This window comes from Diadema setosum, chromosome 4 (genome assembly GCF_964275005.1).
Source record: "Diadema setosum chromosome 4, eeDiaSeto1, whole genome shotgun sequence".
Taxonomy (NCBI): domain Eukaryota; kingdom Metazoa; phylum Echinodermata; class Echinoidea; order Diadematoida; family Diadematidae; genus Diadema; species Diadema setosum.
In genome coordinates this window covers 42,738,311-42,764,583 of record NC_092688.1, presented here as the reverse complement: position 1 = coordinate 42,764,583, position 26,273 = coordinate 42,738,311, and the positions used below count along the sequence as shown (strand labels likewise).

Here is a 26,273-nt window from a genome sequence, read left to right as displayed (position 1 = left end):
AGAAGTATTTCAGCTAACAATCTTTACATTCCTTTTTCACGTGGACGGTGAAATGTAGGCTACTACGGATCTTTGTGAGCAATTGCAAGCTATATAGCTAAGAATGCACGGGCTCTCTTTTGGGAACGTATACGCCACAGCGTGAAAATTAGCTCTGTTCATGGACCTACAACGAACGGCGTTGTAGGTCCATGCTCTGTTTAACGAGACGGCTTGCTGCCTCCAGTCGTTCATTTTACGTGGAGGTCCCCTGTTCCTGCTTGTGAAAACCCCACCTTTGCGTCATTAACGAATCCGCCAATCGCGTCTCGTCACCAGGGAAACCGATCGACCTCCAGCGATTTGCTATTCGGTGTAGTATTGTCCGTGTAGTATATTGCTCGCCAAACGGCATGGGTGCAGTGGAGCGTATAGCAATCAACAGATCAAGAGTAGAGGGACCACCACACGAAGCAAACCTACTTCCCAATATGTTCACCCACTGCACTGTACGTGGCTTATTATAATCCGAAACCGCAAAAGCCGTTCGCGGTGTACGGTGGATATCTTCTATGTGTTTTCACATTGAGCAGCAGCTCAACATGTTGATGCCCTAGCTGTGCGTGTACTTTAATCCTTGTACACCGTTTTGTCCGCCTTGTACAATATTTCTCTAGGAATTGAACAAAATGTGCCTGCTATTTTACGAAGATAATGAGCTGATTGACAGAATAACGCATGGAATATGAGCAGATTTGATCATGACAGAGAAGTAACGAGCGTTTTGGTCAGCAAACTCAAATGGATGTCTTTTTGCTGTCAAGATGTGAACGACCCGATCGTGGATACTTCTATCATTCTTGTATGGGATGATGTCGACATAGTATAACCAGGAGAGGAGGAGGAATTTCCAGACCATAATATCATGGGATCGTCCTCCTCCCTGTGCGGAGGAGCCGATGCGTCCAGGGTCGTACATCCAACCCCTCGACGACCACGACTGCGATCGAGAACGAGCCACGATCTCGGCAGTCGACCGCTGGCGCCGCCACCGTATGACAGGCACCCGCCCTCGACCCATGGAGGATACGTGCCGCCCAGCAGCTATGCATATTCGCATCACGCACCGCCCGTTATCACACCAAACGACCCGCCACCACCTTACGAGTCGCCCCAAAGGCAGCCGCCCACTCGTGTCATCGTCAGTCGCGATGTCGCCACCGCGGTGCGGGCGAGACCAAACGTGGTCGATGAACCCGGCGATCTGTGGCTGGACTCTGAGCTGCCACCGCTGTCCATAGAGGATGACGACGAGGACTTCGACAACGGAGACGATGTTGAGGATTTTGACACGCCACCAGACGGTCATCTGGTTTTCGCTTCCTATAAGGTAAACATACATGTTGATAATAATTATCAAAATGTATTACATGTACTACAGCCCTGTATATCGCTTTTATGGCACATGCGAAGAATGTGGTGACATGATTTGCACACAAATCAACATTTATAATAATCATTTCTACACATTCTGACGGATAATGGCCATGAGATATTCTAGCATCTTTCTCTCTAGACTTCCTCTCTCTCTCTCTCTCTCTCTCTCTGTATTCACTGAGTCATATGATCACAAATACAAGGTCCTCTCTCTCTCTCTCTCTCTCTCTCTATATATATATATATATCGTCGGTCGCATTACGAACCGGCGAATGTTCGAATTTGCGCGGAAACACGATTACGAGATAATCGCGTTTAAAGAATCGGGACTTCTTTAAACGTATAAAAACGTGTCTTATAACCGCACATTGATGATGATATTAAGAGAGTGATGAAAGCGGAATTTTCTGCTTTGTCTGATACTAAATATTATTTTGTAGCTGCACCTGGGGCTCTGTGGTAGTGATGCAAAGTGCGTTTGCCGGTTCGTAAAACCCCCCATTTCAGCGTTTTACGTACATCGCGTACTAAAGAGAGGGCATTACGAATCGGCAAATGTATACATTTGCCGGTTCGTAAAGCCCATGCTCAATACGTGTGGACGTAGCGAGTGCGCATTACGAACCGGCAAATGTAACATAAAATGGCGCGTATCATCACACATTCCACACGCTTAGGTGGTACGCGCACAGTGTAATGTATACATTCGCCGCTCTAGGTAGTGGGATTGTGATTCATTCATGTTCATTCATGTTCATTCATGTTAGTCGTATCATAATCATGGGTATTAGGAAAGTGTAACAAACACCAGTTATTTTCTCAAACTATACAACCTACCTGTGCTTTTACACATTAATTGTTGATGCGAGTAATGTTATCAAACTGTGCAATGGGTTTTTGATTGGACGAGTACCGTTCTATTAAAGCGTGCCTGGTAGTCACTCATTATCTATAAATATTACAAGTGTTAAGTCATTATCAGTATTGAGAGAATATAATTACACCCATACAAACACAAACATACATAAAACACACATACACGCACATATACCAGTAAACACACTCGAACCCACACACACAACCTACTTTCTGACACATTAATTGTTGATGCCAGTAATGTTATCAAACTGTGCAATGGGTTTTTATTGACTACTGGATGAGTACTAAAAGTGCGCCTGGTAGTCACTGTCTATAAAAAAGTGTAAATTCATTATTGAGAAAATATAATTACACCCATGCAAACACAAACATACACAAACACACACTATACATGCACATACCAGTACACACACTCGAACAAACACACACACACACACATACCCTCTTACAAAGCAGTCATAATCACCTTGTTCTCCCAATTCTAGGTATCTGTGTCTCTCTCACTCCTCTTTTTTTTCTTTTGTTCTTTTTTTTTTTGTTTTCTATTCACCAGTCCCCAAGTTTGTGAATTCTGCATTTTATTAATTCAAAATGCACCATTCCACATGTGTGTTCATAATTACATACAGTAACTACAAAACAAAGCATTCTCCTCAAACTTCCAGATATAACCTGTAAATTCAGAGAGTGATTTTTTTTTTTTTTTTGCATTTTCGACAGCTCACAATAATTACATTGCACACTATTATTACAATACATTAAATTACAACTGATACAAAATAAATGTGACATTCTCCATGATACTTCACTATGTAATCTCACTTGGAATGAGAAGTTAGGCATTTGTTGCATTTCAGAATTGTGTTCTGACCACTATAAAAGTGGTGCAATAACATGTACAAAATTTCTCCCAACACTTCACGAGGTAATCTGACATGTAAATTGGTGAGAAGTTCTGCATTTCCTTGACTTTAATGTATTACAGTAGTACGCGTGTTAGTCACAAATAGTGCAATAACATGATCAAGTGTACCATTCTCCTCACACTTCACAAGGTAATTTTGCCCAGGGTTGAATTAATGAAAGTGATACCCAATGTGTTTATAAACACGAGTCTACAAACTTTAACAGTCTGCCAACTACTGGACTGCTGGGAGGAGAGTAGTGTACGTCATTTGTCTCTTTTTGCTGTCCTTAGGATGGGGGACAACATGACAACATGTTAATAACATGTCTGGCTAGCCATTCTCTTTCTAGGACCAGAATTTTCAAGGCATGATAATATTGTCTGATAGACATTCTGCCATTTTCACTGAGGCAATCATAGCCAAAAGATTGATATGGTTACGTGTTAAATCACATCTTTGATGGTTAAAATGTGTTCTACCATCTACAAATATTTCTGACTTTTTGTAGGCTTCCCCACTGTTCAGCTTTTTTTTTTGACAATTCTGTTTTAGATTCCATTAATTTTTTCATGACAACTGAAGATCTATCAGGAATAGAACTGATGTCAGTACCTACATATTCTTCCACATGAAAATCTTCTGGCTTTGCACTGACATCTATCTTCCACTCCCTCAAAAGCCTCAATGGCAGTAGTTTCCAAATTTGCAATGAAGAGACAATAAATGGAATACATACTGGAACACTACACTTTATTTCTATTGTTTATTTTATATTTGAATAAGGTCCTCCCGAAGTGAAAAAAATTGGTCGATTTGTGTGAAACTGTGTTGAAATTATTGAAAGCATGTAGCAAATATGTAACACTGAAGATAAAATAATTACCAGAAAGTATTACAAACTTGATCATGCATCAAGTCTATATTTGTACAAGGCACTATGAGCAAGAAATTCACCAATAATTCCCTTTCCTTTCCTTACAAGAAACATGTACAATAGTTTGCCTAAATGGTCTTTATTTTAGGAAAGTTGGTCAACAGTTAGTGCACTACATATAATAATGTAAATACAACCAGATGTATACCAACAAGACTAGATAAAGGGCAGTATAGAATACATACAGCACAATATGAATATGCTGTACTTCCATTACACTTAACAAACAGTTTTCTATTGCTTTCCTGTGTCCGGTTACCATCAAAATCGGTTCTTCAATGTCTGACAGGGACATTGCTTTCTCGAGATTTAACAGTTTTCCATCATCCAGCAAGGTTCAGTATTCTTTGTAATCTGAAATAAGAGTGGAGGACTTAGTCTGCTTTCAAATTGAAATCAGTTACACCTAATGCAAGGAAAACAAATACATAATTTGATGAAACTACCAAGTCTGGTTGAATAATTGTTACTTCATTTACTGTTTTTTTTTTAACTATTCTCTGCAGAAGACAAACTATTTTCTTTAAATTTTACAGGTTGCCTGCCACAAACTTTTTCCTACAAGAGTGAAGGATAAAAGAAAAAAAAAAAGATAATCAAAGTATTTATCACATGTTTAAATTATTTTACATTTGTTATTGGAAAATTAAGTTTTGGCTCATAATTGCTTTTTTAGGAATTTGCACCACACAGACAGATAATGCAAGAAATACAAACAACAGTTATACAATGCCCTGAACTTCTCAACTCCAGTTGAATTACCTTCAGCTTCAAAGGTAACATTGCTGCATTGTTTCTTAGAATGCGGACACCACAGTTGTTTGTAGAGGCTCTGCTTCTGTTGCTGCTGCTGCTTCTAGCAGTGTTGCTAATGTTCCTGGAAGTGCAGATGCTAAAGTTGCAAGTAGAGGCTCTGCTGCTACAGTGGTAAGTAGAGGCTCAGTTGCTACAGTTGTAAGTAGAGGCTCTACCACTGTTGTCGTACTTAGAGGCTCAGCTGCTAGGGCTGTATGTACAGGCTCCGCTGCTGCTACTGCTGCTGCTGCTGCTTCAAGCGGTGCTGCTGATGTTTCTGGGGATTCAGCTGTCACAAATCGACGTTGAGGCTCTGCTACTGCTGTCGCAAGTAACGATACTGCTGGGGAAGTTGTAAACAATGCATCAATGAAAAAAATTATGTGACCATCCTGTGGGTAGAATCAACAAGATTTATACTAGATATACTTGCAAACATCTATCATGGACACTAGAATCTACAGTGTATTACATGCACATAAAGCAAATTATCAGTAATTGATTTTGTTTTGGGACTGAGAAGAGACGTTGACATAATAAATTGTAAGTAATAATCAATATCAGACTTTTAAAGAAAGGAAGTGGAGAGCTAACAGTCTTCAGCATCCTACAGTCATTACAAACTGCAATTACGACATTTGTTTTATTCATTACACAGAATTGAACATTTATATTGAAATGGTAATGCAATGAAAGTACATTGTACCTACATGATACTATGCATAAAAATCTCTACATCATTTTAAAATGAAAAAAGACATAATATATCTTGATAAACTTATTGATGTAGAACAAATCAGTAACTATGTATTCAAATTACCTCAGGCAGAAAGAGGAATGCCCTCGTCATCTGACATCCTACGTCCATCCATGGGCATGTTGAAGACTTGAAGCACCCTCCCTTTCCACCAGCCATTTTCACTTCTCATGTGTACGCAGGAACCTTGTTTCGGTTTGGTCCGTTGAGCATGATAGAGGTCACTTGAGCTGACAGGATTCATAGAACCATCCCTCTTCCACTTGACAAGAACATCTATGCCTACGGTGGTTCAAAAACACACAAAATTGTATGGACAATTTCAGTGAGAAATTTGACAGTTGTGTCATACACTATGTGATAAAACATTACAAGTACCTGCAGGTTTGAAAAATGTGAAGAAGAGTATTTCTTACAGCTAAAGCACAATTTCAGAAGAAAAAACAAAGTAACATAAGGAAATTCTTTACAGGCAATCACCTACGACATTTTGTGAGACAAAATGAAAATAGCTACAGCCAGCATACCTATTTGAAATGCAAAAAAAAATTGTCATCAAAGTCTGCTGATCTCTGAAGGGCATAGTAATTCAGGTGCTATTGGTCGAGCTTTTACGCCTTGGGGTTGGCAAAGGTAAATAATGATAACTGCTACACATTCTTTGATTAGAAATGTGATGTCTTTCACATAAAAACCTAACAATCTTATACAAGTGTTAGTGCTTGCTTTTTTCTCTTTTAATACATTGAGTAGCAGTCAACATTGATATACATGTATGAAATAATTACAGTAAGGCCATTAGAAACTTCCCCCAAGTATGCTCAAGCAGGTGCCTAGGGAAGAGCTTGTAATATCAACATGAGCCTGTCCTCACCAGGTTAATATCTGCATAAGATACTTGACAGTAGAGTTAGATAAGATCGACATTACAGAAAAGGTATGACTACATTACCTAGTACATTCCAGATATCAAAACAGTGATTTCTGTCAAATGACATGGTATTGTTCAATCATCTATTCCACTGAAAGTAATAAATGACCTATTCCATTCACCGTAAACTGAGAAATGTTTGTGAATACCTGGTTCCTGGTACACTTTATGGTCCACAAGTACCGGTACCATAATCACCTGTTACGAATCAAGGAAAAACATCCTCATCACCACTACTCTCTGCGGTTGTACGTAGAGGCTCTGCTGCTACAGTCTGAAAGGCTCAGCTGCTACAGTTGAAAGTTAGGATCATGCTGCTACAAATGTAGAGTTTTACAGTAGCATACGTAGACGCTCTGTTGCAATAGTACTGTCGGTAGGCCTACTGTAGTACATAGAGGCTTCGCGACTACAATTGTATGGAGAAGTTCAGCTGCTACAGTTGCACTTTACAGGCTCTGCTAATGCTGCTCCTGCGCCGAGAGGTGCTGCTGATGTTCCTGGGATGCTAGCTGCTACAGTTGTAATGATAGCGGTGCTGCCTTTGTTTGTGGGGACTCGGCTCCTGCTTGTAGTGGCCTGCTGCTCCTAGAATTATCCCCAAGATATAAATAAGGAAAATCATGTCAGTGTTATCAGGGCACAAATAGGATACCGCGGTAACTTATATAGAATAAAAATCCCTGGATATAGGCTTATACTTGTACCAGTACATGAGAGTTAAAAAAAAACTGTGAGTACCGGTACCGGTAATCAACTTCGTTTAATTTTTCTGAAAGTTCATTGATATCTGTCCCGGTAATCAAAATAAGTAACATACCGGTGAATACAACCTCGATCTAGCCTATAAATTTACTGTTTATGCAGGATTTTAGTTAGACAGTAAAGGCCAGAGCAGCTATTCTTGCATGCTTAAGGAAGCTATATGTAACTATAACTGACTTAACACTGACGCTAAACAGTCTCATCATGCAATTTCATTCTTACTTAGGGCCTAAATACTTTTTTTTTTTTAATGCAACAACATGAATCTTTGAAAACAATGATAATTATTTATTACTTTGGGCCTATTTTCAGTTCTACCTGGGTATTTGCAATTGCTACACGATATTTTTTTTTTCAGTTTATAGATTCTACTATGCTTTAGTTTAAAAAACAATGCATCCGGGTTGTATGGGAGGATTGCTTTATCTCTGACCAAGAATAATCAAGGACCACCTTCGACAAAAATGGTGGCTAGGTGTACGACTGTGTAGGATCTACAACTACAAGGAAATGAAATACACAGGAAAGCTACTTTTACATGATAATGTCGAGCAATTCTACTTCTCTGATGTAATATTTTATGATTACACATTAACCTGCCCCGATTATCATTACTTTTGTTTTTAAACAGAAGATTAAATAACAAATGCACCTAGTAGTTACATACCAGCACAATTCCGAGTGCATGGGACTGATGGTGATGACGAGCCCTCGCTCGCGGCCTCGCAAGCTCCTCGATTCGCCCCACATACCTCACGTGTGTTCCGTCTGAACAGGGATTTTACGAACCGGCGTATACGAACATTTGCCGGTTCGTAATGTCACAAATTGCAGCATTTGGACATTTTGAAAATTCGTCACTACCAAAAATACATGTTTTCGTGAATTTTGCGATTTGATATTTTGGGGATAGATAGAGTTTGGTATGGACATTCAAAAAATGGAAAAAAGTGAATTTTGAAAAATTGACCCAAATTCGAACATTCGCCGGTTCGTAATGCGACCGACGATATGTGTGTGTGTGTGTGTGTGTGTGTGTGTGTGTGTATACACAAAGACGTATTTTATGTATTTGTGATATGGCCTATATGAATATAATACGATAGATAAACATGTATGTGTATCTCATAATGTATGTACCTATATTTTATTTATAAGTATTTCTCTAAACAATTTGTTTTTATTATGATTGTGATTCGATTCGATCTGAGGAAAATTAACGGAAAGATGAGTCTAAGTATGTTTATATTGGTATATCTGATAATAATTGTACGCTCCACAAAAAAAAAAAAAAAACCAACAAAACCCAACAAAACAAAACAAAAACGTACTGGTAATGTATAGAAGAAAAATCGATGAAGCTGATATTATCTGATTGCAGCACTGACATTTTTTTTTTTTTTTGTAAAGAAAATCTTATTACAAATCTGTCTTACATCTAAGCATTTAAGATGAAAGGGGAATCTGATCGAGCTGCTGATTTTTGTACATGAACAAAGACATTCTTTGACCGAAAGAATTAGCATTAAAAATATCAGACAGAGTCAACTGCACACTCCCACGCAAAATGACGTATGTATATACATTGTATCTGCCCAGCAGTCTACTCATTATTTATGCACACGTCATTTTTCAATGGATGGATTGTGTGTTCAAATAGAAAAATACAAACCAGTACAGTGATTTTTGTACATCTATATATCGACTAATTTCCGAAGTGATTCTATTCAGTGTTTGAAATACCTTACAATGTGTTTTCCAAATTTCTTTTTATTTACCTCATCGTCTTAAACCTATAAAGCCCAAGCTATTTTGACCCCTGCTAGGCCCAAGGGGGGGGGGGGGGGCACATTGTGCCCCCTATATAACTTCTTTATTATATGATGTATGACAGTTATATTTGGCACATGGGTAAAGCAACTCGTACTCTACATGACCCAACATTTGAAATTTCTCAAGGTCATCCACTGAGGGCGCTATTTACCAAAATATAAAGAAATACATAGGAAATACGCTAAAATCATGTTTTTTCTGTTTATTTCTTTATCTCCAGTATATATCTTTTTTTTTTATATCAATCTTTTTCATATTTACCACAAAGGAAAAGCAAGTCAGCCTTCACTGTTTGTTATGGTTTAAATTTCTCAAGGTCAACACATGGGGGCGCTATTCATTACAATAAAAAGAAATATATAAAACCTATGATGTATTACTTGGAATGAATACATATATCGGTATCGCATTTCATATTTCCAGAATATTGTAATTTTGAGTTTGCAGATTGATAATAAGACTGACAAATGATATTACAGGCACAGTTTGTGTGAAAATATCCAAAATAAAAGGGTAGTGGAAAATGCTGTATTTTCACTTATTTTTATTATTTTTGTTTGCTGCCTATGTCATATAGAAAATAAAGGAAATAATAAGAAAACCATGTCAGGGTAATTCACAACCATAATTCCTTCACCCATGGTCCTTCAGCAAATTACAGCCAAGAAAACCCCCATTCCATCCATTATTATACTGTTAACTGAAATTGGAACAGAAAATCATGCAAAATCTGACGAACATGGTTGTCAGTTTATGGTTGCCATGGCAACCAGCAATATCGGACATAGCTAAATTATACATCAAAATGTGCGCAATAATATTTTATGAAAAGTCACCAAATTTGGTTAAAATCGGGTAAAGGGTGTAGGAACGGCAAACGAAACTATGGTAGGGGGGCACAATGTGCCCCCCCCCCCCTTGGGCTTTATAGGGTTAATGGAAACCATTTATGAACTGTTAAGGAGCGTACAATATTCTAAGAGGTATTTTGAAGTATCTGAGATATCCAAAAACAGAGCAAAGCAAAGTGATCTTAATAAAAGGTGGATCCCACTTTGTATTAGGACGTCTTTTCTTTTATATCTCAGTCATTTCAAAGCTAATTTTCTTCAAATAACTTTTAATTCTTCTAGAATATATTGTATTCTCTTTCAAATTTTATAAGAGGTTTCACATTGTCTTACTAAAAAGTTAGAAACCTGAAGCCCCTTCTCAACCAAAATTATGCCATTCCTTTAAGAGTTGATATTCAACGGAGTTGAAAACTCTCTGACGTTTGTTTTTGTTCATTGTTCTTCTTAATCAGGCAAAGACATATGTTTACAAACCTCAGGTAAACAGTGGTAACTCACAATACTTGAGATATAATCTTATTTTAATGTTTGGCTAAGAATCGAATAAAACCCCGGGCTGAACTTTTTCATAGCAAGTTGATATTGTTTTGAAATATCAGTCGTCGATAGACATAGCTGTTTACGATTTTCTCATATTAATGTTTGTAGTGATAATGTTAATTATGATGATGATTTTGAGCTGATTTTGAAAACATGTTTAGCATAAACATAATCATACAAGTGCATAATTTTGCTACATGTACAATAGACGTAAGCACAACTTGGTTTGATAATAGATATAGCAAGATGATCAGACAGTAATGACGTCATAATGATAACATTTGAAAACACAATTTCTTCTATTTTTTACTTCTTTGCATTTGGCAGAATTTCGAGACATTCTATAACAACTTCGTATCGAGCAGGGGAAACCAGCTCTTTGAAGATCCTGACTTCAGAGCGGAGGCAGACTCCATTTACGCCGAGGGCTCGGGGGACGCCAGTGGCGTTCGATGGATGAGACCCCACGTAAGATTATTTTTCTAATTTTCTGTTTTTGTTTTTCTATTCGTTTATTTATTTATTTATTTATTTATTTATTTATTTATTTATTTATTTATTTATCTATTTATTTATTTATTTATTTATTTATTTATTTATTTACTTATCTAATTATTTCTTACACCGAGCAGCATCTTCCGTGTAAACATTGCTCCCCCAGATGGACCATAGAACTTATGACAACTTTATTTTCGAAAATGAATTTCTCGAAATTTTGAAACGATCAAATTTTGCACGTACGTGGCAGATTTCTGACAGTGTGATATGGAACTTAAAGAAATGGACACCATGACACTCCGCGATCCTCAGAGCTGCTGCTGCCCCTTTTCCCCTCCCCTCCCCTGCCCCTCCCCTGCACTGACCCTTGCCCCTCCCCTTCCCCCCTCTCTCCCCCCCCCCCCCCCCCCTCCCCAAAGCACTGTCATGCAGTTGTCAATCTTTGCATCTGGATCAAGATCGACACTTTGGATGAAATATCTTGTGCCTTTCGGGGAGGAATTGAACCAGTAGGGATCTCCTGTTTCCGAGTCCAGGAATCTCAAACTATACCACATGAGTACCTGCCCCACCCATATCTCGAACAGACACATTTTATTCAACTAAAATGCCGGTGATGCTGAAAATCGTCTCACTTTGTACTTAAGTTTATAATTATTATTTTTTTGACAACCATTTTTATTCTACATGTAATATGCTATAGGAGAAGAAGAGTCTTCTACAGTCGTAGATACACTTTTAACTATAACTTGGAGGGGGGGGGGGGCTGTTCGTTTATAATCACATACAAAACGAGGACTGTATTTCAATCACGTACAACGTATATGACGTTTTGGCAATCCCACCAATGCACCGTGGTGCGACATTTACTCCTGCGGCGATTGCTCCGGTCTTATTTTCTCCAAGCACTTAGGGTTAGGGTTGTGATAGGGTTTCAGGCTGGTTATGATTTTATGTGAGGATTGGAATTGCGGTGAGCGTTATGTTTGTGGGTAGAATTCATGTTTGGCTTTAGCTTGCAGATATATCATTGAGGCAATTATGTCGCAGGAGCGAATGTCATGGAACCCCGTGGTTTAGATGTTGGTGCACTTGACTTGTTGGTACACGTTGTACCTTGAATTCGAGTCTTGCCCTGTGTGAGAATCTTGACCAGCTGAAAAAAGGGAAATAAAGTAAAGATAACTAAAAACGAGGCATGGTATTATGCAGAATAGTTTTGATCTATTTATTTATTCACTTTCTGCTCAATTGAAAGAAAATCATTCCCTTCCACTTGCCTCATAAAATTTCCTTATACCTCCATCTACTTGGGAAGTGAGCTCGGCTTGGATGGAAAAAACCATAATGTGAGGTGTTACTTTGTTTCTTTTTTTTTTTTTAGTATACGACAATCTCCTGCATGTCTAAAATGAGCTTCGAACTGGACGAGGTTTCTAACAGAGACCTGCGATAACAAACTAACTCTCTTTCTCTCTATCATATTACATTGTATTGACGTTTGAACAAGGAACGTTCCCTGTCACCTTTATTTTGCGACCCCATTGTTTTGAGATCTCATTGCTCTGCCTCATTATGCCAAACGATGAATCTGCATGAACATTGCCATGGTAGCGTAATTAAAGTGGCTGGGCTGTCTTGGCCCAGTCTGAATTATTACTACGTCTTCCATGGGTTGCATGTGTATGACGTTCATTCCCCCCTTGGCTATCGACAGGAGCTGTGTGCCGAACCGGGACTGATTGTCGACGGGATAAGCCGGCGGGATGTCGTGCAGGGAGTCCTTGGAGACTGTTGGTTTCTCGCTCCGCTGTCTGCCATCGCAAAAGTGCCTCATCTCATTGAAAGAGTAAGATAACGAAGCCACATAATTCTTCACCTCAGAAGAGTCGGCTTGCCAACATAGATAATTATGATGATAAGGGAGCAGATGGTTTGCAGTTCTCTCGTCTATACCGCGTATTCATTAGGATGAGAAGGCCTACTTCATATTATAGTCCTTTAAGAGGACTGCGTCAGCATCGTAATAACCGTCCTCTGAGGTTGATGATGATAATGATGATGATAAAGATGATAGTGGAAACGATCGTGACATGATAATCTTGCTGCTGAAATAGTAATAACAATGATGATAATAAACAAACTACAATTTTCGCAACGGTGGTAGGCGTAGTCAGAAAGAATCAACCAAAGAGAGGAAAGGGTGGATTATGCAGATCTATCAAATATTTGCGTTCATAGTGCATGAGTGTATAACATTGATGAAATTTCAAGTGGGAATAAAGTATATTTCGCACAAAGCCTGGACCGTATTTCTGTACCAAGATCAGCGCACTAAAAGCACTCAAAGACGATAATTATCAAACATAGGTATAATATCCATACGTTGTTGAGTCTTTGTGTTTCGAAATGATAACGATCCAAGGATACCTTCAATACAAAATGCACCTTCACATTAACATAAGTGAATACAATAGTCCATTGGGCGGTTGATCAATTATTACGCAGGCTTGAAATCATTGTGCGCACGTCTTGACTGTAACCATAGTGATTAGAAAGGGAACTAAAAGACCCAGACGATTTATTGAGAAATCTTGGGGAAAAAAAAAAAGAAATGGGCGGAGCAAGGGGCGTTGAATCGGCAGTTCTGTGAAAAAAAATTATAGTCATTGTTTGCCGTTCTTTCAACGCACTACGAAGTAAGGTACCCTGCAAAAAGTCCGGTGTTAAATAGTGAACACCGAGCTGGTGTTAAATTTTCGGTGCTCATTTATGGTGTTAAATTAACACCTACGGGTGTCATTTCCAAATTTTAAACTGTTTTTTGAAGAGTTTCTTAGTAACTGCACTTCTTGTTGATTTTTAATTTAAACAAGACGATCAAGAATTTTACATTAAAATACTAGATTTTTGAAAAAATGTGAAAATAAATTTACACCAAAGTAACACCAGCTGGTGTGGTCCCTTATTGAAGCTGGACGGGTGTTAAACCATTGATATTAACACCAGCAAATATCAAATCAACACCATGTGGTGTCATTTTTGAATTAACACCAGTACAGTGTCAAAATAACACCAGATACAGTGTCAAATTAACACCACGAAGTGTCAGGTGAACACTTTTTAACACCATCACAGTGCATTTTTAACACCTGTGGGTGTGGTCCTTTATTGAAGTTTGATCGGTGTTAGATTTAACACCCGTGGTGTTAAATCTAACACCGATGTTTTTACAGTGTATTGGCAATAATGTGTCCATGTATCCAAGATAATATTTAGTACAGGAAACGGAGATAATGATAATGATAATGAATAACATTTATATAACGCTTAATACTGATGTTTCTAAGCGTTGTTGGAGCACAATGTTGTCTATCAAGTTATCAAGGTAGCATGGCCAGCACTCTAGATTTAGGCTTTGAGAAACAGACCTACGTCCCCAGTTCTCACATGAGAAGAAACCCAGCTCCCTTCTTGGTTGAATGATGACCAATATAAAACATGCAAGGAATCTGTATACCCTCTGTCATTCTGCTCATAAAATGTTTGCTGGTTCAAGTATTGTGAATTTCCTATGGTGATATATCATGTCGGTACGTGTATCTTTTTTTTTTTTTATTGGAGTAGGTGTAGGCTCTATGTTTGTAGTATAATTTATGAATTAATATATACGTGTATTTGTTTTCCTCGTTTATTCGTCGTCGACACTAATGCTAACTAAAGAACGAATGCAGTTACTGTATTCAGCTGACTGGCTGCTTCGTTCAACTTGAATATAAACGTCCGCTGTTAATCCATAGCCCCCTGAGATTGTGTAATCCGTGTGATAATGACATAGGTGAAATAGTGAGATTCACAAGTGAAGGATTAATCCGGACATAAATTCCTCGCCCAGAAGTTACAAACGTCCAATTTCAATAAAATATGAAGGTATGTATATGAATCATCTCTATGCGCAGGTGGTGCCTTTGGGTCAGTCTTTTGACGAGGGCTACACGGGAATGTTCCGCTTCCGGTTCTGGCGATTCGGTCGCTGGGTCAGCGTGGTCGTTGACGATCGTCTCCCGACTCGAAACGGACGATTGATCTTCGCCCGGTCCAGTGATCCCGACGAGTTCTGGCCGTCCCTGGTCGAAAAAGCCTATGCGAAGTGAGTTTGTAATTTCATCTTCTCCCACCCTTTAAACAACAACAACAACAACAACAACAACAACAACAACAACAACAACAACAACAACAACAACAACAACAACAACAACATCATCAAAAAATCCACCCCAAAGTAATAAAAACAACAACAACAACAACAGCAACAACAACAACAACAACAACTCATGCACGTAAAAGATCCCGTTTTCATTTATTCATCGCGAAGGGTGTTTAACCCGGTGAAGTGATCCTGCCTTACATCCAACTGCCGATGGAAGACAGCTAGTGCAGTTGAATGCAGGCTATCCAGCCATTTTCTCAGATGGAAATGAAACAAAGAAAAATAACAGTAACCCACACTGGGGCCGCATCGTCCTAATTGCAAGTAAATTGTATTCCATTGTGCAAACAGCCATCCTCTTAGGGTGCGCGGATGCGTGAATGATCCTGTCCGTCCTTATATCGATCTTTGTGCGATAGATAGGTCACGTCGCGTACCGAACCCGGATGCGAATAATTGCGACCTAATCATTTTCATTAGAATTGTTTACTTTAGTATTTATATAGGGACGACGGACTTTCGTCGCAGCTCGCGCACACATTCTCTGTTGACAGTGATGATGTCTGTTCCATCCAGGGTTCGTCCGTTACCATGATAGTAGTGCCGTGAAAGATTGAAAGATGAATGTTGCCTATGTGATGCGTAGTAATTACTACGGATAAGCAAGAGCAAGTGTTTACAACTTACGAAAAATGTATAATAATGATTATGGTAAAGTCAAAATCGAATGAAAGATGGCTTTAATGTGATCTTTTAGTGTCACCAAGATTATATAAAATATTATATTTCAATGTTAACGGATGATATCTTCATTTGTTTGTTTGTTTGTTTGTATTTTCTTCTTCCGGACTGCAAAATTCAGAGTTGCAGAGAGCAAATAGCCAAATGCTTCACGTGGCTAAAATAAATTCTAATTATAAACCTTGACTTTAGGAAGGGGCTCTTACTGATATATGATTTATACCGCTAAGTGATTGACAGGTAGAAAAAATCTACAAATGATAAATTATATACTCGTACAGATTGCATGGGAGTTACAGTGGGTTGGCCGGTGGCATGGCAGCGGATTCCTTTGTCGATCTGACTGGAGGTCTGGCCGAGGTCTACGACTTGAACGAGACTACCGCTGACGACCTGTACGGCATCCTGTACCGTGGTACACGTTCCGGGGCTTTCATGTGCTGTTCCAGAAAGGTAGATATAGTAATATTTTGAACACATCGCATAAATATCATGTCCAACAAATACACGGCCTAGTCCCTATTTCACATTCGTGCTCTGACTGAGTAAAGGAAAAGGGCTCATTGCAGCTTGAACCATATCTTTAACTTTATTATTATTTTATTCTGTTATTTTTTTTTTCGAAATAAAATTCAGTTTACATTGCCAAACAGACTGTCATTGTGCATATACCATATTCTTGCATTCCATTCACCAGCTTGTGAACTGACACAGTTTCTTCGTTGTTGTTGTTGTTGTTGTTGTTGTTGTTTTTTTTTTTAACGTGGTGGTATGTATAAATTGATTTCATGGATGATGATAAAAGGAGTTCATTTTGCAAATCAGATTCCAAACATCACACAAATCAATTTGTATCAACGCTGTATAATATAGGAGTATTCTCTTGATTGTGAGTGCGCGACAACGAATTTCTCTCTTTCCTGTACCATAATATCATGTGAACCACTGCTTTTTATGTTTTTTCTTGTTTTGCGAATTTATGTTGTTTATCATAATATTGTATTGTTTTATAATTAATATTGTGCTGTAAACTGATGTACGGACTCACTGAAAAACAGCCCTGAGGCTGATAGTCGTTTTTTCTTTAACCTTATTGAAAGCAAGCAAGCAAGCAAGCAAGCAAACTTAACAATCCTTCAACAATACTAACATCATAATGAATTGCGCTGCTTCCGTTTACCGTACACAGGGAGATTGGCGAGCAAACGAGACAAACAACCTGGGTATCGTGACCGGGCACTCATACTCCATACACCGGGTACAAACCGGGATGCTAAAGGGTGGCAACACGGTCAGGCTGGTGCAGATCAGGAATCCATGGGCCAACTCCACCGAGTGGAAAGGGAAGTGGAGCGACAGGTGGGTTAAACGGGTTCTTCACCTACTTCCTCATCTCTTCCTTCTCTGTCATCATCATCATCATCATCATCATCATCATCATCATCATCGTCATCATCATCATCATCATCATCATCATCATCATCATTGTCACTACTACCACCATCATCATCATTACCACCATACACAACCAGCATCATCATTCTCAATGTATATTCTTCTCTATACTTCCTTTTCTTTCTTTTCTATTTCTTTTTTTTATCTATCTCCACTCCTCCATCATCATCATCATCACCACCACCAACACAACCATTATATACACCACCATCATCGTCATCATCCTCAGTATATTCTTCTCTACTTAATATTCTTTCTTATCGAACTTCTTCTTTATCTATTTTCTCCTCTTCTCCATCATCATCATCATCATTACCATCACAACCACTACCACCACCACCATCATCATTACCACCATACACCATCATCATTGTCATCATCAATATATTCTTTTCTCCTTCTTGTCCTTTCTTTTCTACTTCTTCTTCATCTCTTCCTTCTCACCCTCTTCATTGTGATATTCTCATTTTCCCTTTTCTTTTCCAGCATCTCCGTCATAGTATTTCTTCTTCTTATTTTTCTCATCACCTTTTCTCCCTTTTTTTATCACCATCTCCTTCATCATCCTATAAATAATCTTCTTATACTAGTAAGAGTTCATCTTCTGTAATCTATTTCATTTGTGGACTTTTCGTCGTTTCACGCCATCACGTCCAGGATGACCAAAAAAAAAATGTTTATAATTTTCAGGGATGTAGACATTATACAAAGTTATATCGATTCTGTTTTCGTGTGTCCTTTTACGTTTATGCCCTTTAGCCAAACATTCCATTTTTATTCATTAGACACAACACTCCCCCCCCCCCCCACACACACACACACACCACCGCCACCACCACCACCATCACCACCAAACTAATATTTAGACTCAATTGCTGATCATTATCTTGACACCATCTTTGGTACTGCGGGATTTGTCAGCTATATATTATCATGCCTGCCTTTTCGCTATCATAATATCCTTCGTTGCCAAGACAAATGCGAAGGACGCAACGCGATGCGAAATAATTTGACAACGTCTTCACTGCATAGAGTGACGGCATAAATGACAAAAGGAGAGTCAATATTGACAGGGACCGGTCCAACATCGCCCGATTTCCTTTTGGTTTACCTTGTCTCTGCAAACTTCGAGAAATAATGAGCAAACGTCTATACCCTTACTCCATATTCACGCAAGTTAGTGAGCAAAATGTGTCGAAACGAGCACTGCGCGTATGGATTTCATGTGTCATGTTATTTGTTCAGAGCTCGGCACAGAAGCTGGGGTTTGCAATGGAGTGAAAAGTATTTATGTCTACACTTGCGCACAAAAATATTGAAATCTTCCTGTCAATTTTGTTTGGAATATTACGAGCAGCGGAATATGGGAAGATGATATTATTGCACGAGTGTTAGATGACTGCTCCATAAATCAGGAGCTTTTGGGGAAACATCAAAATAATGAATGTGCTTTATGGTATAGAACATGGTAGCCATGCATGCTTGTCTCATAATGCATGCATAAACGTATTCCTTTATAATATGGTATGCTGAACGAGACAAAATTATAGTCGTAAAACTATAATCACAAATTATAGGGATGGAGAGTTAAAATGCAACATATTCAATCAGTCACTGTAAGTTTAAAGGTAGCTTGGGTTCAAAGAATATTAGATAAAGACAATATCGGAAGTGGCTTTTTTTTTGTTAAACTTAAGATTTTTTTTTTAATCTTTCAATTTTTTTTATTAAAGAACATCAAACAAAATTACAGAGATCAAAAACATGATTATACAAATAGAAATAAACAAAAAAAGAAAAAAAAAATAAGAAAAAGCAGCATACAAAAACCAATCATGTCAATTATGAATTACTAAACAGTATACATTCTATCAAATAAAACAGTGTTATAACGAGGTTTTTAGGAACATATTTTTACCATTAACCCTTTGCTTCATTGTTAAACTTAAGATTCATATTGGAATATTTATATATTATCATATGAAAGTTTTAGGTTGAGTTTTGTTTTGGCGATGTATAATCTTATGGCAAATGTAATAAAATATATTTAAGAGTAAGTGGAACTTGATTCTTTCAAAACCTATTTCGTACTTGAGCAAAATTTATATCCTATTCAAATATGCTCTGTCGACTATATAAGTTAAAACATTTTAGTGCATATCATTACATAATATTTTTGGCGCAAATAAGTGTTTTAAGCTGGTTGGTATATGTGATTCTGTTCTTTGTTCATTTTTGTCACACGCTTGTGAATCAATTTAGCATTTGATTTGGGAACGTCCAGTACAGAAACATTTTTGCTTGAATTGTTATTGTAACATCGTATTCTTGGTACTCGAACCAAATTAACTCATGACGATTTGTATTTTTGATGCATGTAAAGGTAATGTCAGCCCATTTAAATTTGCTGCTTTACATGCAGAAGTACTATATTATTGTTGTAAACTTGGAAACTGTAAGTAGTCTCGGATTTCCTTTCAAAAATGTAAAAATATCATTTGAATAAAAAGACCCCGAATGATTTGGTTCAAACAGTAAAATCACGTGGTTTTTAGATAAATGTCACGTTGTACAATTACACGTATGAATATAATATTATTCATACCATTCATGATGTTACCCAAAGGTTTATTGCTCAAATACAGGAAATTATGTTACAGAATCAGGCTCAAATTACCAGAAGTGCCTTTATACTTGGTTCTGCAGAAAACCCAAAGTGTCAAAACGTGGTTTATTTGTATGCAAAATACTTCATATTTTCTCAAAGAAATAAAAAGAACTCATTACAATTTAGCCAGTTTTGTCAATTCTTAAAGCAAGCGAAGAAAGTAGACGAATATATGTCTGAAAAACTAAAGGTTTTGTATCTAATACAATGTATCAGTTGAAATCGTATTTACATTATCTAGTCGTTTCGCAGTTGCCTGTCAATTTTGGATCATTATTTTGTCTTTATGTATATATGTGACATTAATTTTGTACCTGAATGTTTATGTGAATATTTTTTTTTGGAAGAAAAAATGAATACAATGTTTTTCTTGATGCTCTCATTGGATATTAATGTATACACTTTATTGTACATATTTTTGCCATAGCATTGTATTTTATTATTTTATTTCACATGCTCAATTTGAGATATGCTAATAAATTTTCCCTACAGGGAAAAAAAAGTTAGTGTCATAAAAGAATTTACTTAAGACGATATTGATGACTTAATCAGTATTCCAAAGACTTGAGATGTTATAACTGTCATGTTTTTCACTGTTCAAAATACCTTAATCTATCTCAGCTCAGATTGAACAGACAAGTGAGCTTAACACAGTGGCCTCCAAACTTAAAGTAGTTCAAATATTTATGTTTATTTTCGTGAGCCTCAAAGCCAGGGGAAAAAAGAAATTTCCAGGGCAGGTCGTTGACCGTAACTATAAATCTAAGCTTTACTTTATTCATTTTCTCCTTCTTTCTCCCTTGTAGCTCAACACTCTGGAAAAATGTACTGAACAGAGAGGATTTCGAAGATGATACGCAGTCCATCTCCGATGGGGAATTCTGGTAAGATGCTTTCTTCGTTGACAGACGAGTTTACTTTCGTTTACCTATATCTTTGCTGTTGTTGTTTCTTCTCTGAATGAGTAAAGTGTCTCGGTAGGTATTACTACGCGCGTCATGAGCATCAAACTAAATTGAACGGCTTTTCAGCTTTGCTGGCACGGGGCAGCTTGTAGGCCCTACATCCCTCGTTACCATGACAATCTTTCCTCTAAAATTAGAACAAAAAAACATGAACGTCAACGTCCCTAACAGAGGAAAACTGAACTTTTGTGTTTGTCTGATTTCTTTAATGCTATTAGAGTAGAATGTAGCTCTTTGTTCCTCCTTAGGAAAGAAATCGCTGATGTCATGGTAGATTGAAATAGATTGTACACTAAATAAAGACAAAATGTTCCAAAGCGTTGATTCATATAAATCCCTCAATAGACTACAATCCCTCCATTCTTATTTCTATAAGGAATCTTCTGCTGTACATCACATTAAATTACATCGCATGTTCTATAGTTGGTTACATGCAAGCGCTCATGGGGTATGTTCAAAAGGCGAATAAAAACTGAAATTAACTTAGTCAGAGTAAAGAAATTTCTATGACTTAGATGGTAATCACAGTGATAGGTTTTATATGAGTTTGTTGAAGAATTAGATACAGATGTAAGTGGCAGTATAACGGGGATGGGAGTGTGTGGGTGGGAGTGTGTGTGTGTGTGTGGGGGGGGGTTAAGTTAGAGGGGACGTGAATTCTTTATTTGGGTAATGGTCTTTTTTGAGTGTTCATTTGTTTATCATTACTTGACTTAGTTGGTATGTTTCTAGCATTATTTTTTTGATATCTTCTAAATTTGTCAATGGAAATGCAGTATCATATTTTTTTTAGCTTTGTATTTCTGTCTTGCGTATATTGTATCTTGCCTAGTATGTTTACTAGATTGTATATAGGTTTTATGCAGTATTTTCAGTCTGTATTTTATCGATCACTATATTTGTTTTATTGCACAAACTATACAGTGAAGAACAGTTGCTGATGTCAGTACGATGGATAAAAAAAATGAATGCATGAATGATTGCTTGAATGAATGAATGAATGAATGAATGAATAAATGAATGAATGAATGTGTAAGACGACTGGCCAAATAACACATGTTTTATTACCCTTCTACTATACATATATTCGTTCATACAAACTAAGGATGTCATACACGGACTTCGTTGGCGAATTCACGAAGATCGTTATCAGTACTGTCGGTCCGGACTTCGATGGTGACGGCATCCCAGATGTCGTCAATGACACGGGTAGGCCTATATATCTGTCTTCAATGAAAGATGATGATGATGATGATGATGATGATGATGGTGGTGGTGATGCTGCTGCTGCTGATGATAAAAAGTAGAAGTAGTAATGAAGGCGATTATTATGGTGAAAAAATAATGATAGTAATGATTCTGATAACAATGATGATAGAAAAAAGATAATGATGATGTAGTAGATACTGATACTATTTTACTATTTATAATGATGATGATTATGTGCTGATAATGATCAAAGCGATCTGGTGATCTTATTTTACACAAGTTAGCCTCTTCAGATTTCTCACAGAAGAACTCCACTTATGATCATTACCCAACAATTACAACGTACGTGACTCTCTATATACACCTAAACATGATGATGCATACGAAAAGAAATCAGACGGGTCTCTCGATCTAAAATAATCATAACATTAAAACGAATTAATGGTGCTTATTATATGCCATAGAAACCAATGTCATAGAAGTGACGTAGAAGCTATCAGTAATCGTTTTTCATCACTTAAAGTCATTATCTACCCTCCATCAGTGCAAATTAAATAGTTGAACAACCCTCAGCCTAAGATCTCATTGGAATTCGATTGCAATGATTACGGAAATGCCGACCGCGAAATTAGGTGTGATCCTAATGAGTTCATATACCTACGTCACCCGGTGCCCTTTTCTGTCCATTTCACAGCGCGCGGTTTTCATCTGGTGACCCGCAACGGGAGCTGGATGCGGGGCGTGAACGCAGGAGGATGCCAGAACTACATCCAACAAGGCTTCCACACCAATCCACAGATCATGATCACGTTGCTGGAGCCAGGTAACCATGACAACGACCGCTCCAGGGAGAGCTGGTCATGAATCGATGAAAATAAGGGAAGGGGAGTATATATCTAGCAGGGGTGTAGGAATTTCTGCTGGCATAATTTATGATAATGGGCACCAGTCCTTATACCCTGCGCGCAATGAATGTTCAGGGTAGATAGTGGACAGCCACATTATCGATTGATGGGAATGAGGTTTTCTGGCAACAGGTGGCAATAGGAATTGCCTTATTTGTGATGTTGTCTTCCCTGCCGCTGGAAAGGGGAAGGACGTTCAATCAAGACCTTGCGTAATCTCCATGTTATCCTTACACACAACTGAGGCTGAAATGTCACGGCAAATTAGTACGACAGCAGCCATAGCACAACCGAAATGGGAATGTATGAGTCACTGTGATTATCGCAGTTAACTCGTAAAGTATATACGTGTATTTTTTAGGAATTAAAAAAACTATTTATTATTATGATTGTGATTATGATTATGATTATTATAATTATGATTATGATCAGTTTATGAGCCTTGTGTAATCAGCTGTCATTATTAAAAGTCATGAGTCAGATAACAGAGTAAGGAGAAATCAACCTTTATTCAAAATCAGCTTTTTGTTCTCCTTGAATGGAAGGAAAGAACTAAAAACCAAGAAAGTAACAATCCAAAAACAAAACCGTCATCCCAATCAGATGCAGGCTCGAATTATATCTTGCATACAGTATTAATTTCTATTGCAAGCCCCAAAATGCCACAAGTAACCACCATAAACCAATTTGTACATTTTCAGCACCTTTATCCGACATAGATCATAATGTTGTTAATAATAATTATTCAAAACATGAATATTTCGCCCTCTATAGACGAATGGACGCCAGACCGGGGCACATCGTCTCACACGAGGGGAAGTTGTTCACTCATCATCACGCTTCTACAGGAGTACAGACGAGTTCGCAACAAGCATCGCGCTAAGAAGCACCAAATCGGTTATGTAGTTTACAAGGTATGAGATGACGTAGTTCTTGCAAATTGAACCGTTAAAAGCTTCATGGTCCTACACGATAGCAATGTCTGCGATACAGTGTAAAGTGGAATCGTGGAAACTATATAAACGTTATCTATTAATCATTATCATTATTATAGTTCATGTTTTTGTGACTTTGCATCTTGGTTGGATAATGGGAAATCGACTAATGTTTAACTGATGTTAAACAGTTTTGTTTTTTTTTAATGAAGTAATTAAACTTCTTCTTTTTTTTTTCTTCTGATGCACACCGTAGGTTGAGAGCACCGATCGAGCGTTGACCAAGAACGATCTGATGTACATGCGACCCGTCGGATCGTCGTCGCTCTACATCAACCATCGCGAGGTGCTGGGCCGATTCAATCTCGATCCGGGTCATTATTGCGTCATCCCGTCCACTTTCAAACCGAACATTTCCCTCCGCTTCATGACGCGCATTTTCACGGAGAAGCCGATTTTGTGTTCCGCGCTGCAGGCAGGCTAAACAGCAAACAAAACAAATGAGACTATGAGAATGAAAAAGAACCTGCGGCGTTGGGACCTATTGTAGTCCTGCCAATTTGCACCGTATTTTCTTGAAAGTTTATTCTGAAGTGCCTGATGAGTACTAGTAACTCGTGGAAAACATAAATGTGATCACAGACGTCGCATTTTGGCAACTAAATGTCAGATGTTTTGCTTCATGACACTGTTGCGCTGTTGACGGTGAATGTGTTTACCTTATACGTGTTACAAAACTCACAAAAGAGGCTGCTTTGCTTTGAGTTTCGCTCGTGTTGTTAACTTTATGGTGGATTAACTTTATGGTGGCCATCCTATGCCCACTTGAGTTTTGTTGTTAATTTGCAGTCATCATGATTGATGATGGGCACAATGTTGATGTCATATCCAATCGACAATGGACTTGCTAATCTCTGGCGGAATCCAGTGGAGATTATGGAAATCGGATGCAACTGTGTTTTTGTTTGCTGTCACAGTACTTGTCGAAGGTGGTCTTGAGATAACTACGAAAAACTGAGACCAGTCGTAGATAATCGGCAAAGTGGAAATGTATAACAAAAGTGAAATCATGACACAGCCACACAGGGAATACATCGAGACAATGTGAAATTCAGCTACCTCCGTGAAAAAAAAAAAAAAAAAAGATCTCCCGTTCTGATGAGATGGGTCAGCGATGCTCTACTTCTGAGAAAACACCACGAATGAATGACGTTTGAAGCCACACGACAATGCTATACGTGGTCCCAACGTCCAAGCAACGTCCATACGACAATGCTAACGTGGTCCCAACGTCCAGGCAACGTCCAGAAGAGTCGCCGTTGCTGTACTGCGGCTGTCATTATGATTGGACAGTGCACTGATGATATACAGATGTACACCGAAGGCTATAATACGGCGCTATACACGTCCGTAGCAGGGAATTAATCAACATGCTAACGGGCATAGCGATCGATCACTCATAATAAAGAAGGAGCTTTTGTCAGCCAAGCCGTGCAGAGCTGTATGCTCTGCACAATTCAATAACGACGTGTTTTCTATTTCTGTGTTTGACTCTTTAGATAAAATGGAACCAATGTGAGCATCTAGTTATGACTAGAAATGAGTGGTATGTCTGTTACGAAAAAAAGAATATGAATTTTGAATTACTAAATTATAGTGATAGGCATGATTGGTGTTTCACATTTATTAAATCGAGAAGATTCGATGTACCATTTTACTGCTTCCGTCCATCTAAAGAGAAATTCGGTTGAAATCCAATCCTTGAGTTAACGCGTTGAGAAGAAGGTCTGATATTCTGAGTTTGGAATTCCGGATGTCTGTTGGTCAAAAGTTTTGGTTATAAGTGGTCTTAAAAGAACATACTGGAGTATTTTTTTCGGCTGACAAACGCTGCCTGTTCTGTTCGGATTGTGAAACTGTTCTCAATTCTGTCCACTGGTTATTAATAACTGACGATTTGTCGTAGGTCCACCCTCAATATATTTTTAGAATACGTAGTCTGGAAAACGTGCCTTCGGATTCACAACCTGCTACAAATAATTGTTATTCATCATTATCGTGCATGTCTTTCACG

General features: G+C 38.1%; 1 protein-coding gene across 1 annotated transcript; it reads left to right on the top strand.

The window, feature by feature from the left end:
- The first annotated feature begins 904 nt into the window (after positions 1 to 904).
- On the top strand, positions 905 to 25,480 carry LOC140227903 (calpain-A-like). The gene is made up of 11 exons (XM_072308288.1): positions 905 to 1,369; positions 10,941 to 11,081; positions 12,829 to 12,960; positions 15,071 to 15,261; positions 16,344 to 16,515; positions 17,252 to 17,421; positions 20,992 to 21,069; positions 22,256 to 22,359; positions 23,054 to 23,182; positions 24,039 to 24,178; positions 24,456 to 25,480. The coding sequence occupies exons 1-11, from the start codon at positions 905 to 907 to the stop codon at positions 24,681 to 24,683; spliced, it is 1,950 nt and encodes a 649-aa protein (XP_072164389.1). The 3' UTR covers positions 24,684 to 25,480.
- The last annotated feature ends 793 nt before the right edge of the window (positions 25,481 to 26,273 follow it).

What these genes read in the sequence shown, in the direction of transcription:
- LOC140227903 (XM_072308288.1), top strand. Translation starts at nt 905, where the DNA reads ATGGGATCGTCCTCCTCCCTGTGCGGAGGAGCCGATGCGTCCAGGGTC. An exon ending in TTCGATGGATGAGACCCCAC is followed by an intron (nt 11,082 to 12,828) that starts GTAAGATTATTT and finishes GGCTATCGACAG; the next exon opens with GAGCTGTGTGCCGAACCGGG. An exon ending in GTCGAAAAAGCCTATGCGAA is followed by an intron (nt 15,262 to 16,343) that starts GTGAGTTTGTAA and finishes ATACTCGTACAG; the next exon opens with ATTGCATGGGAGTTACAGTG.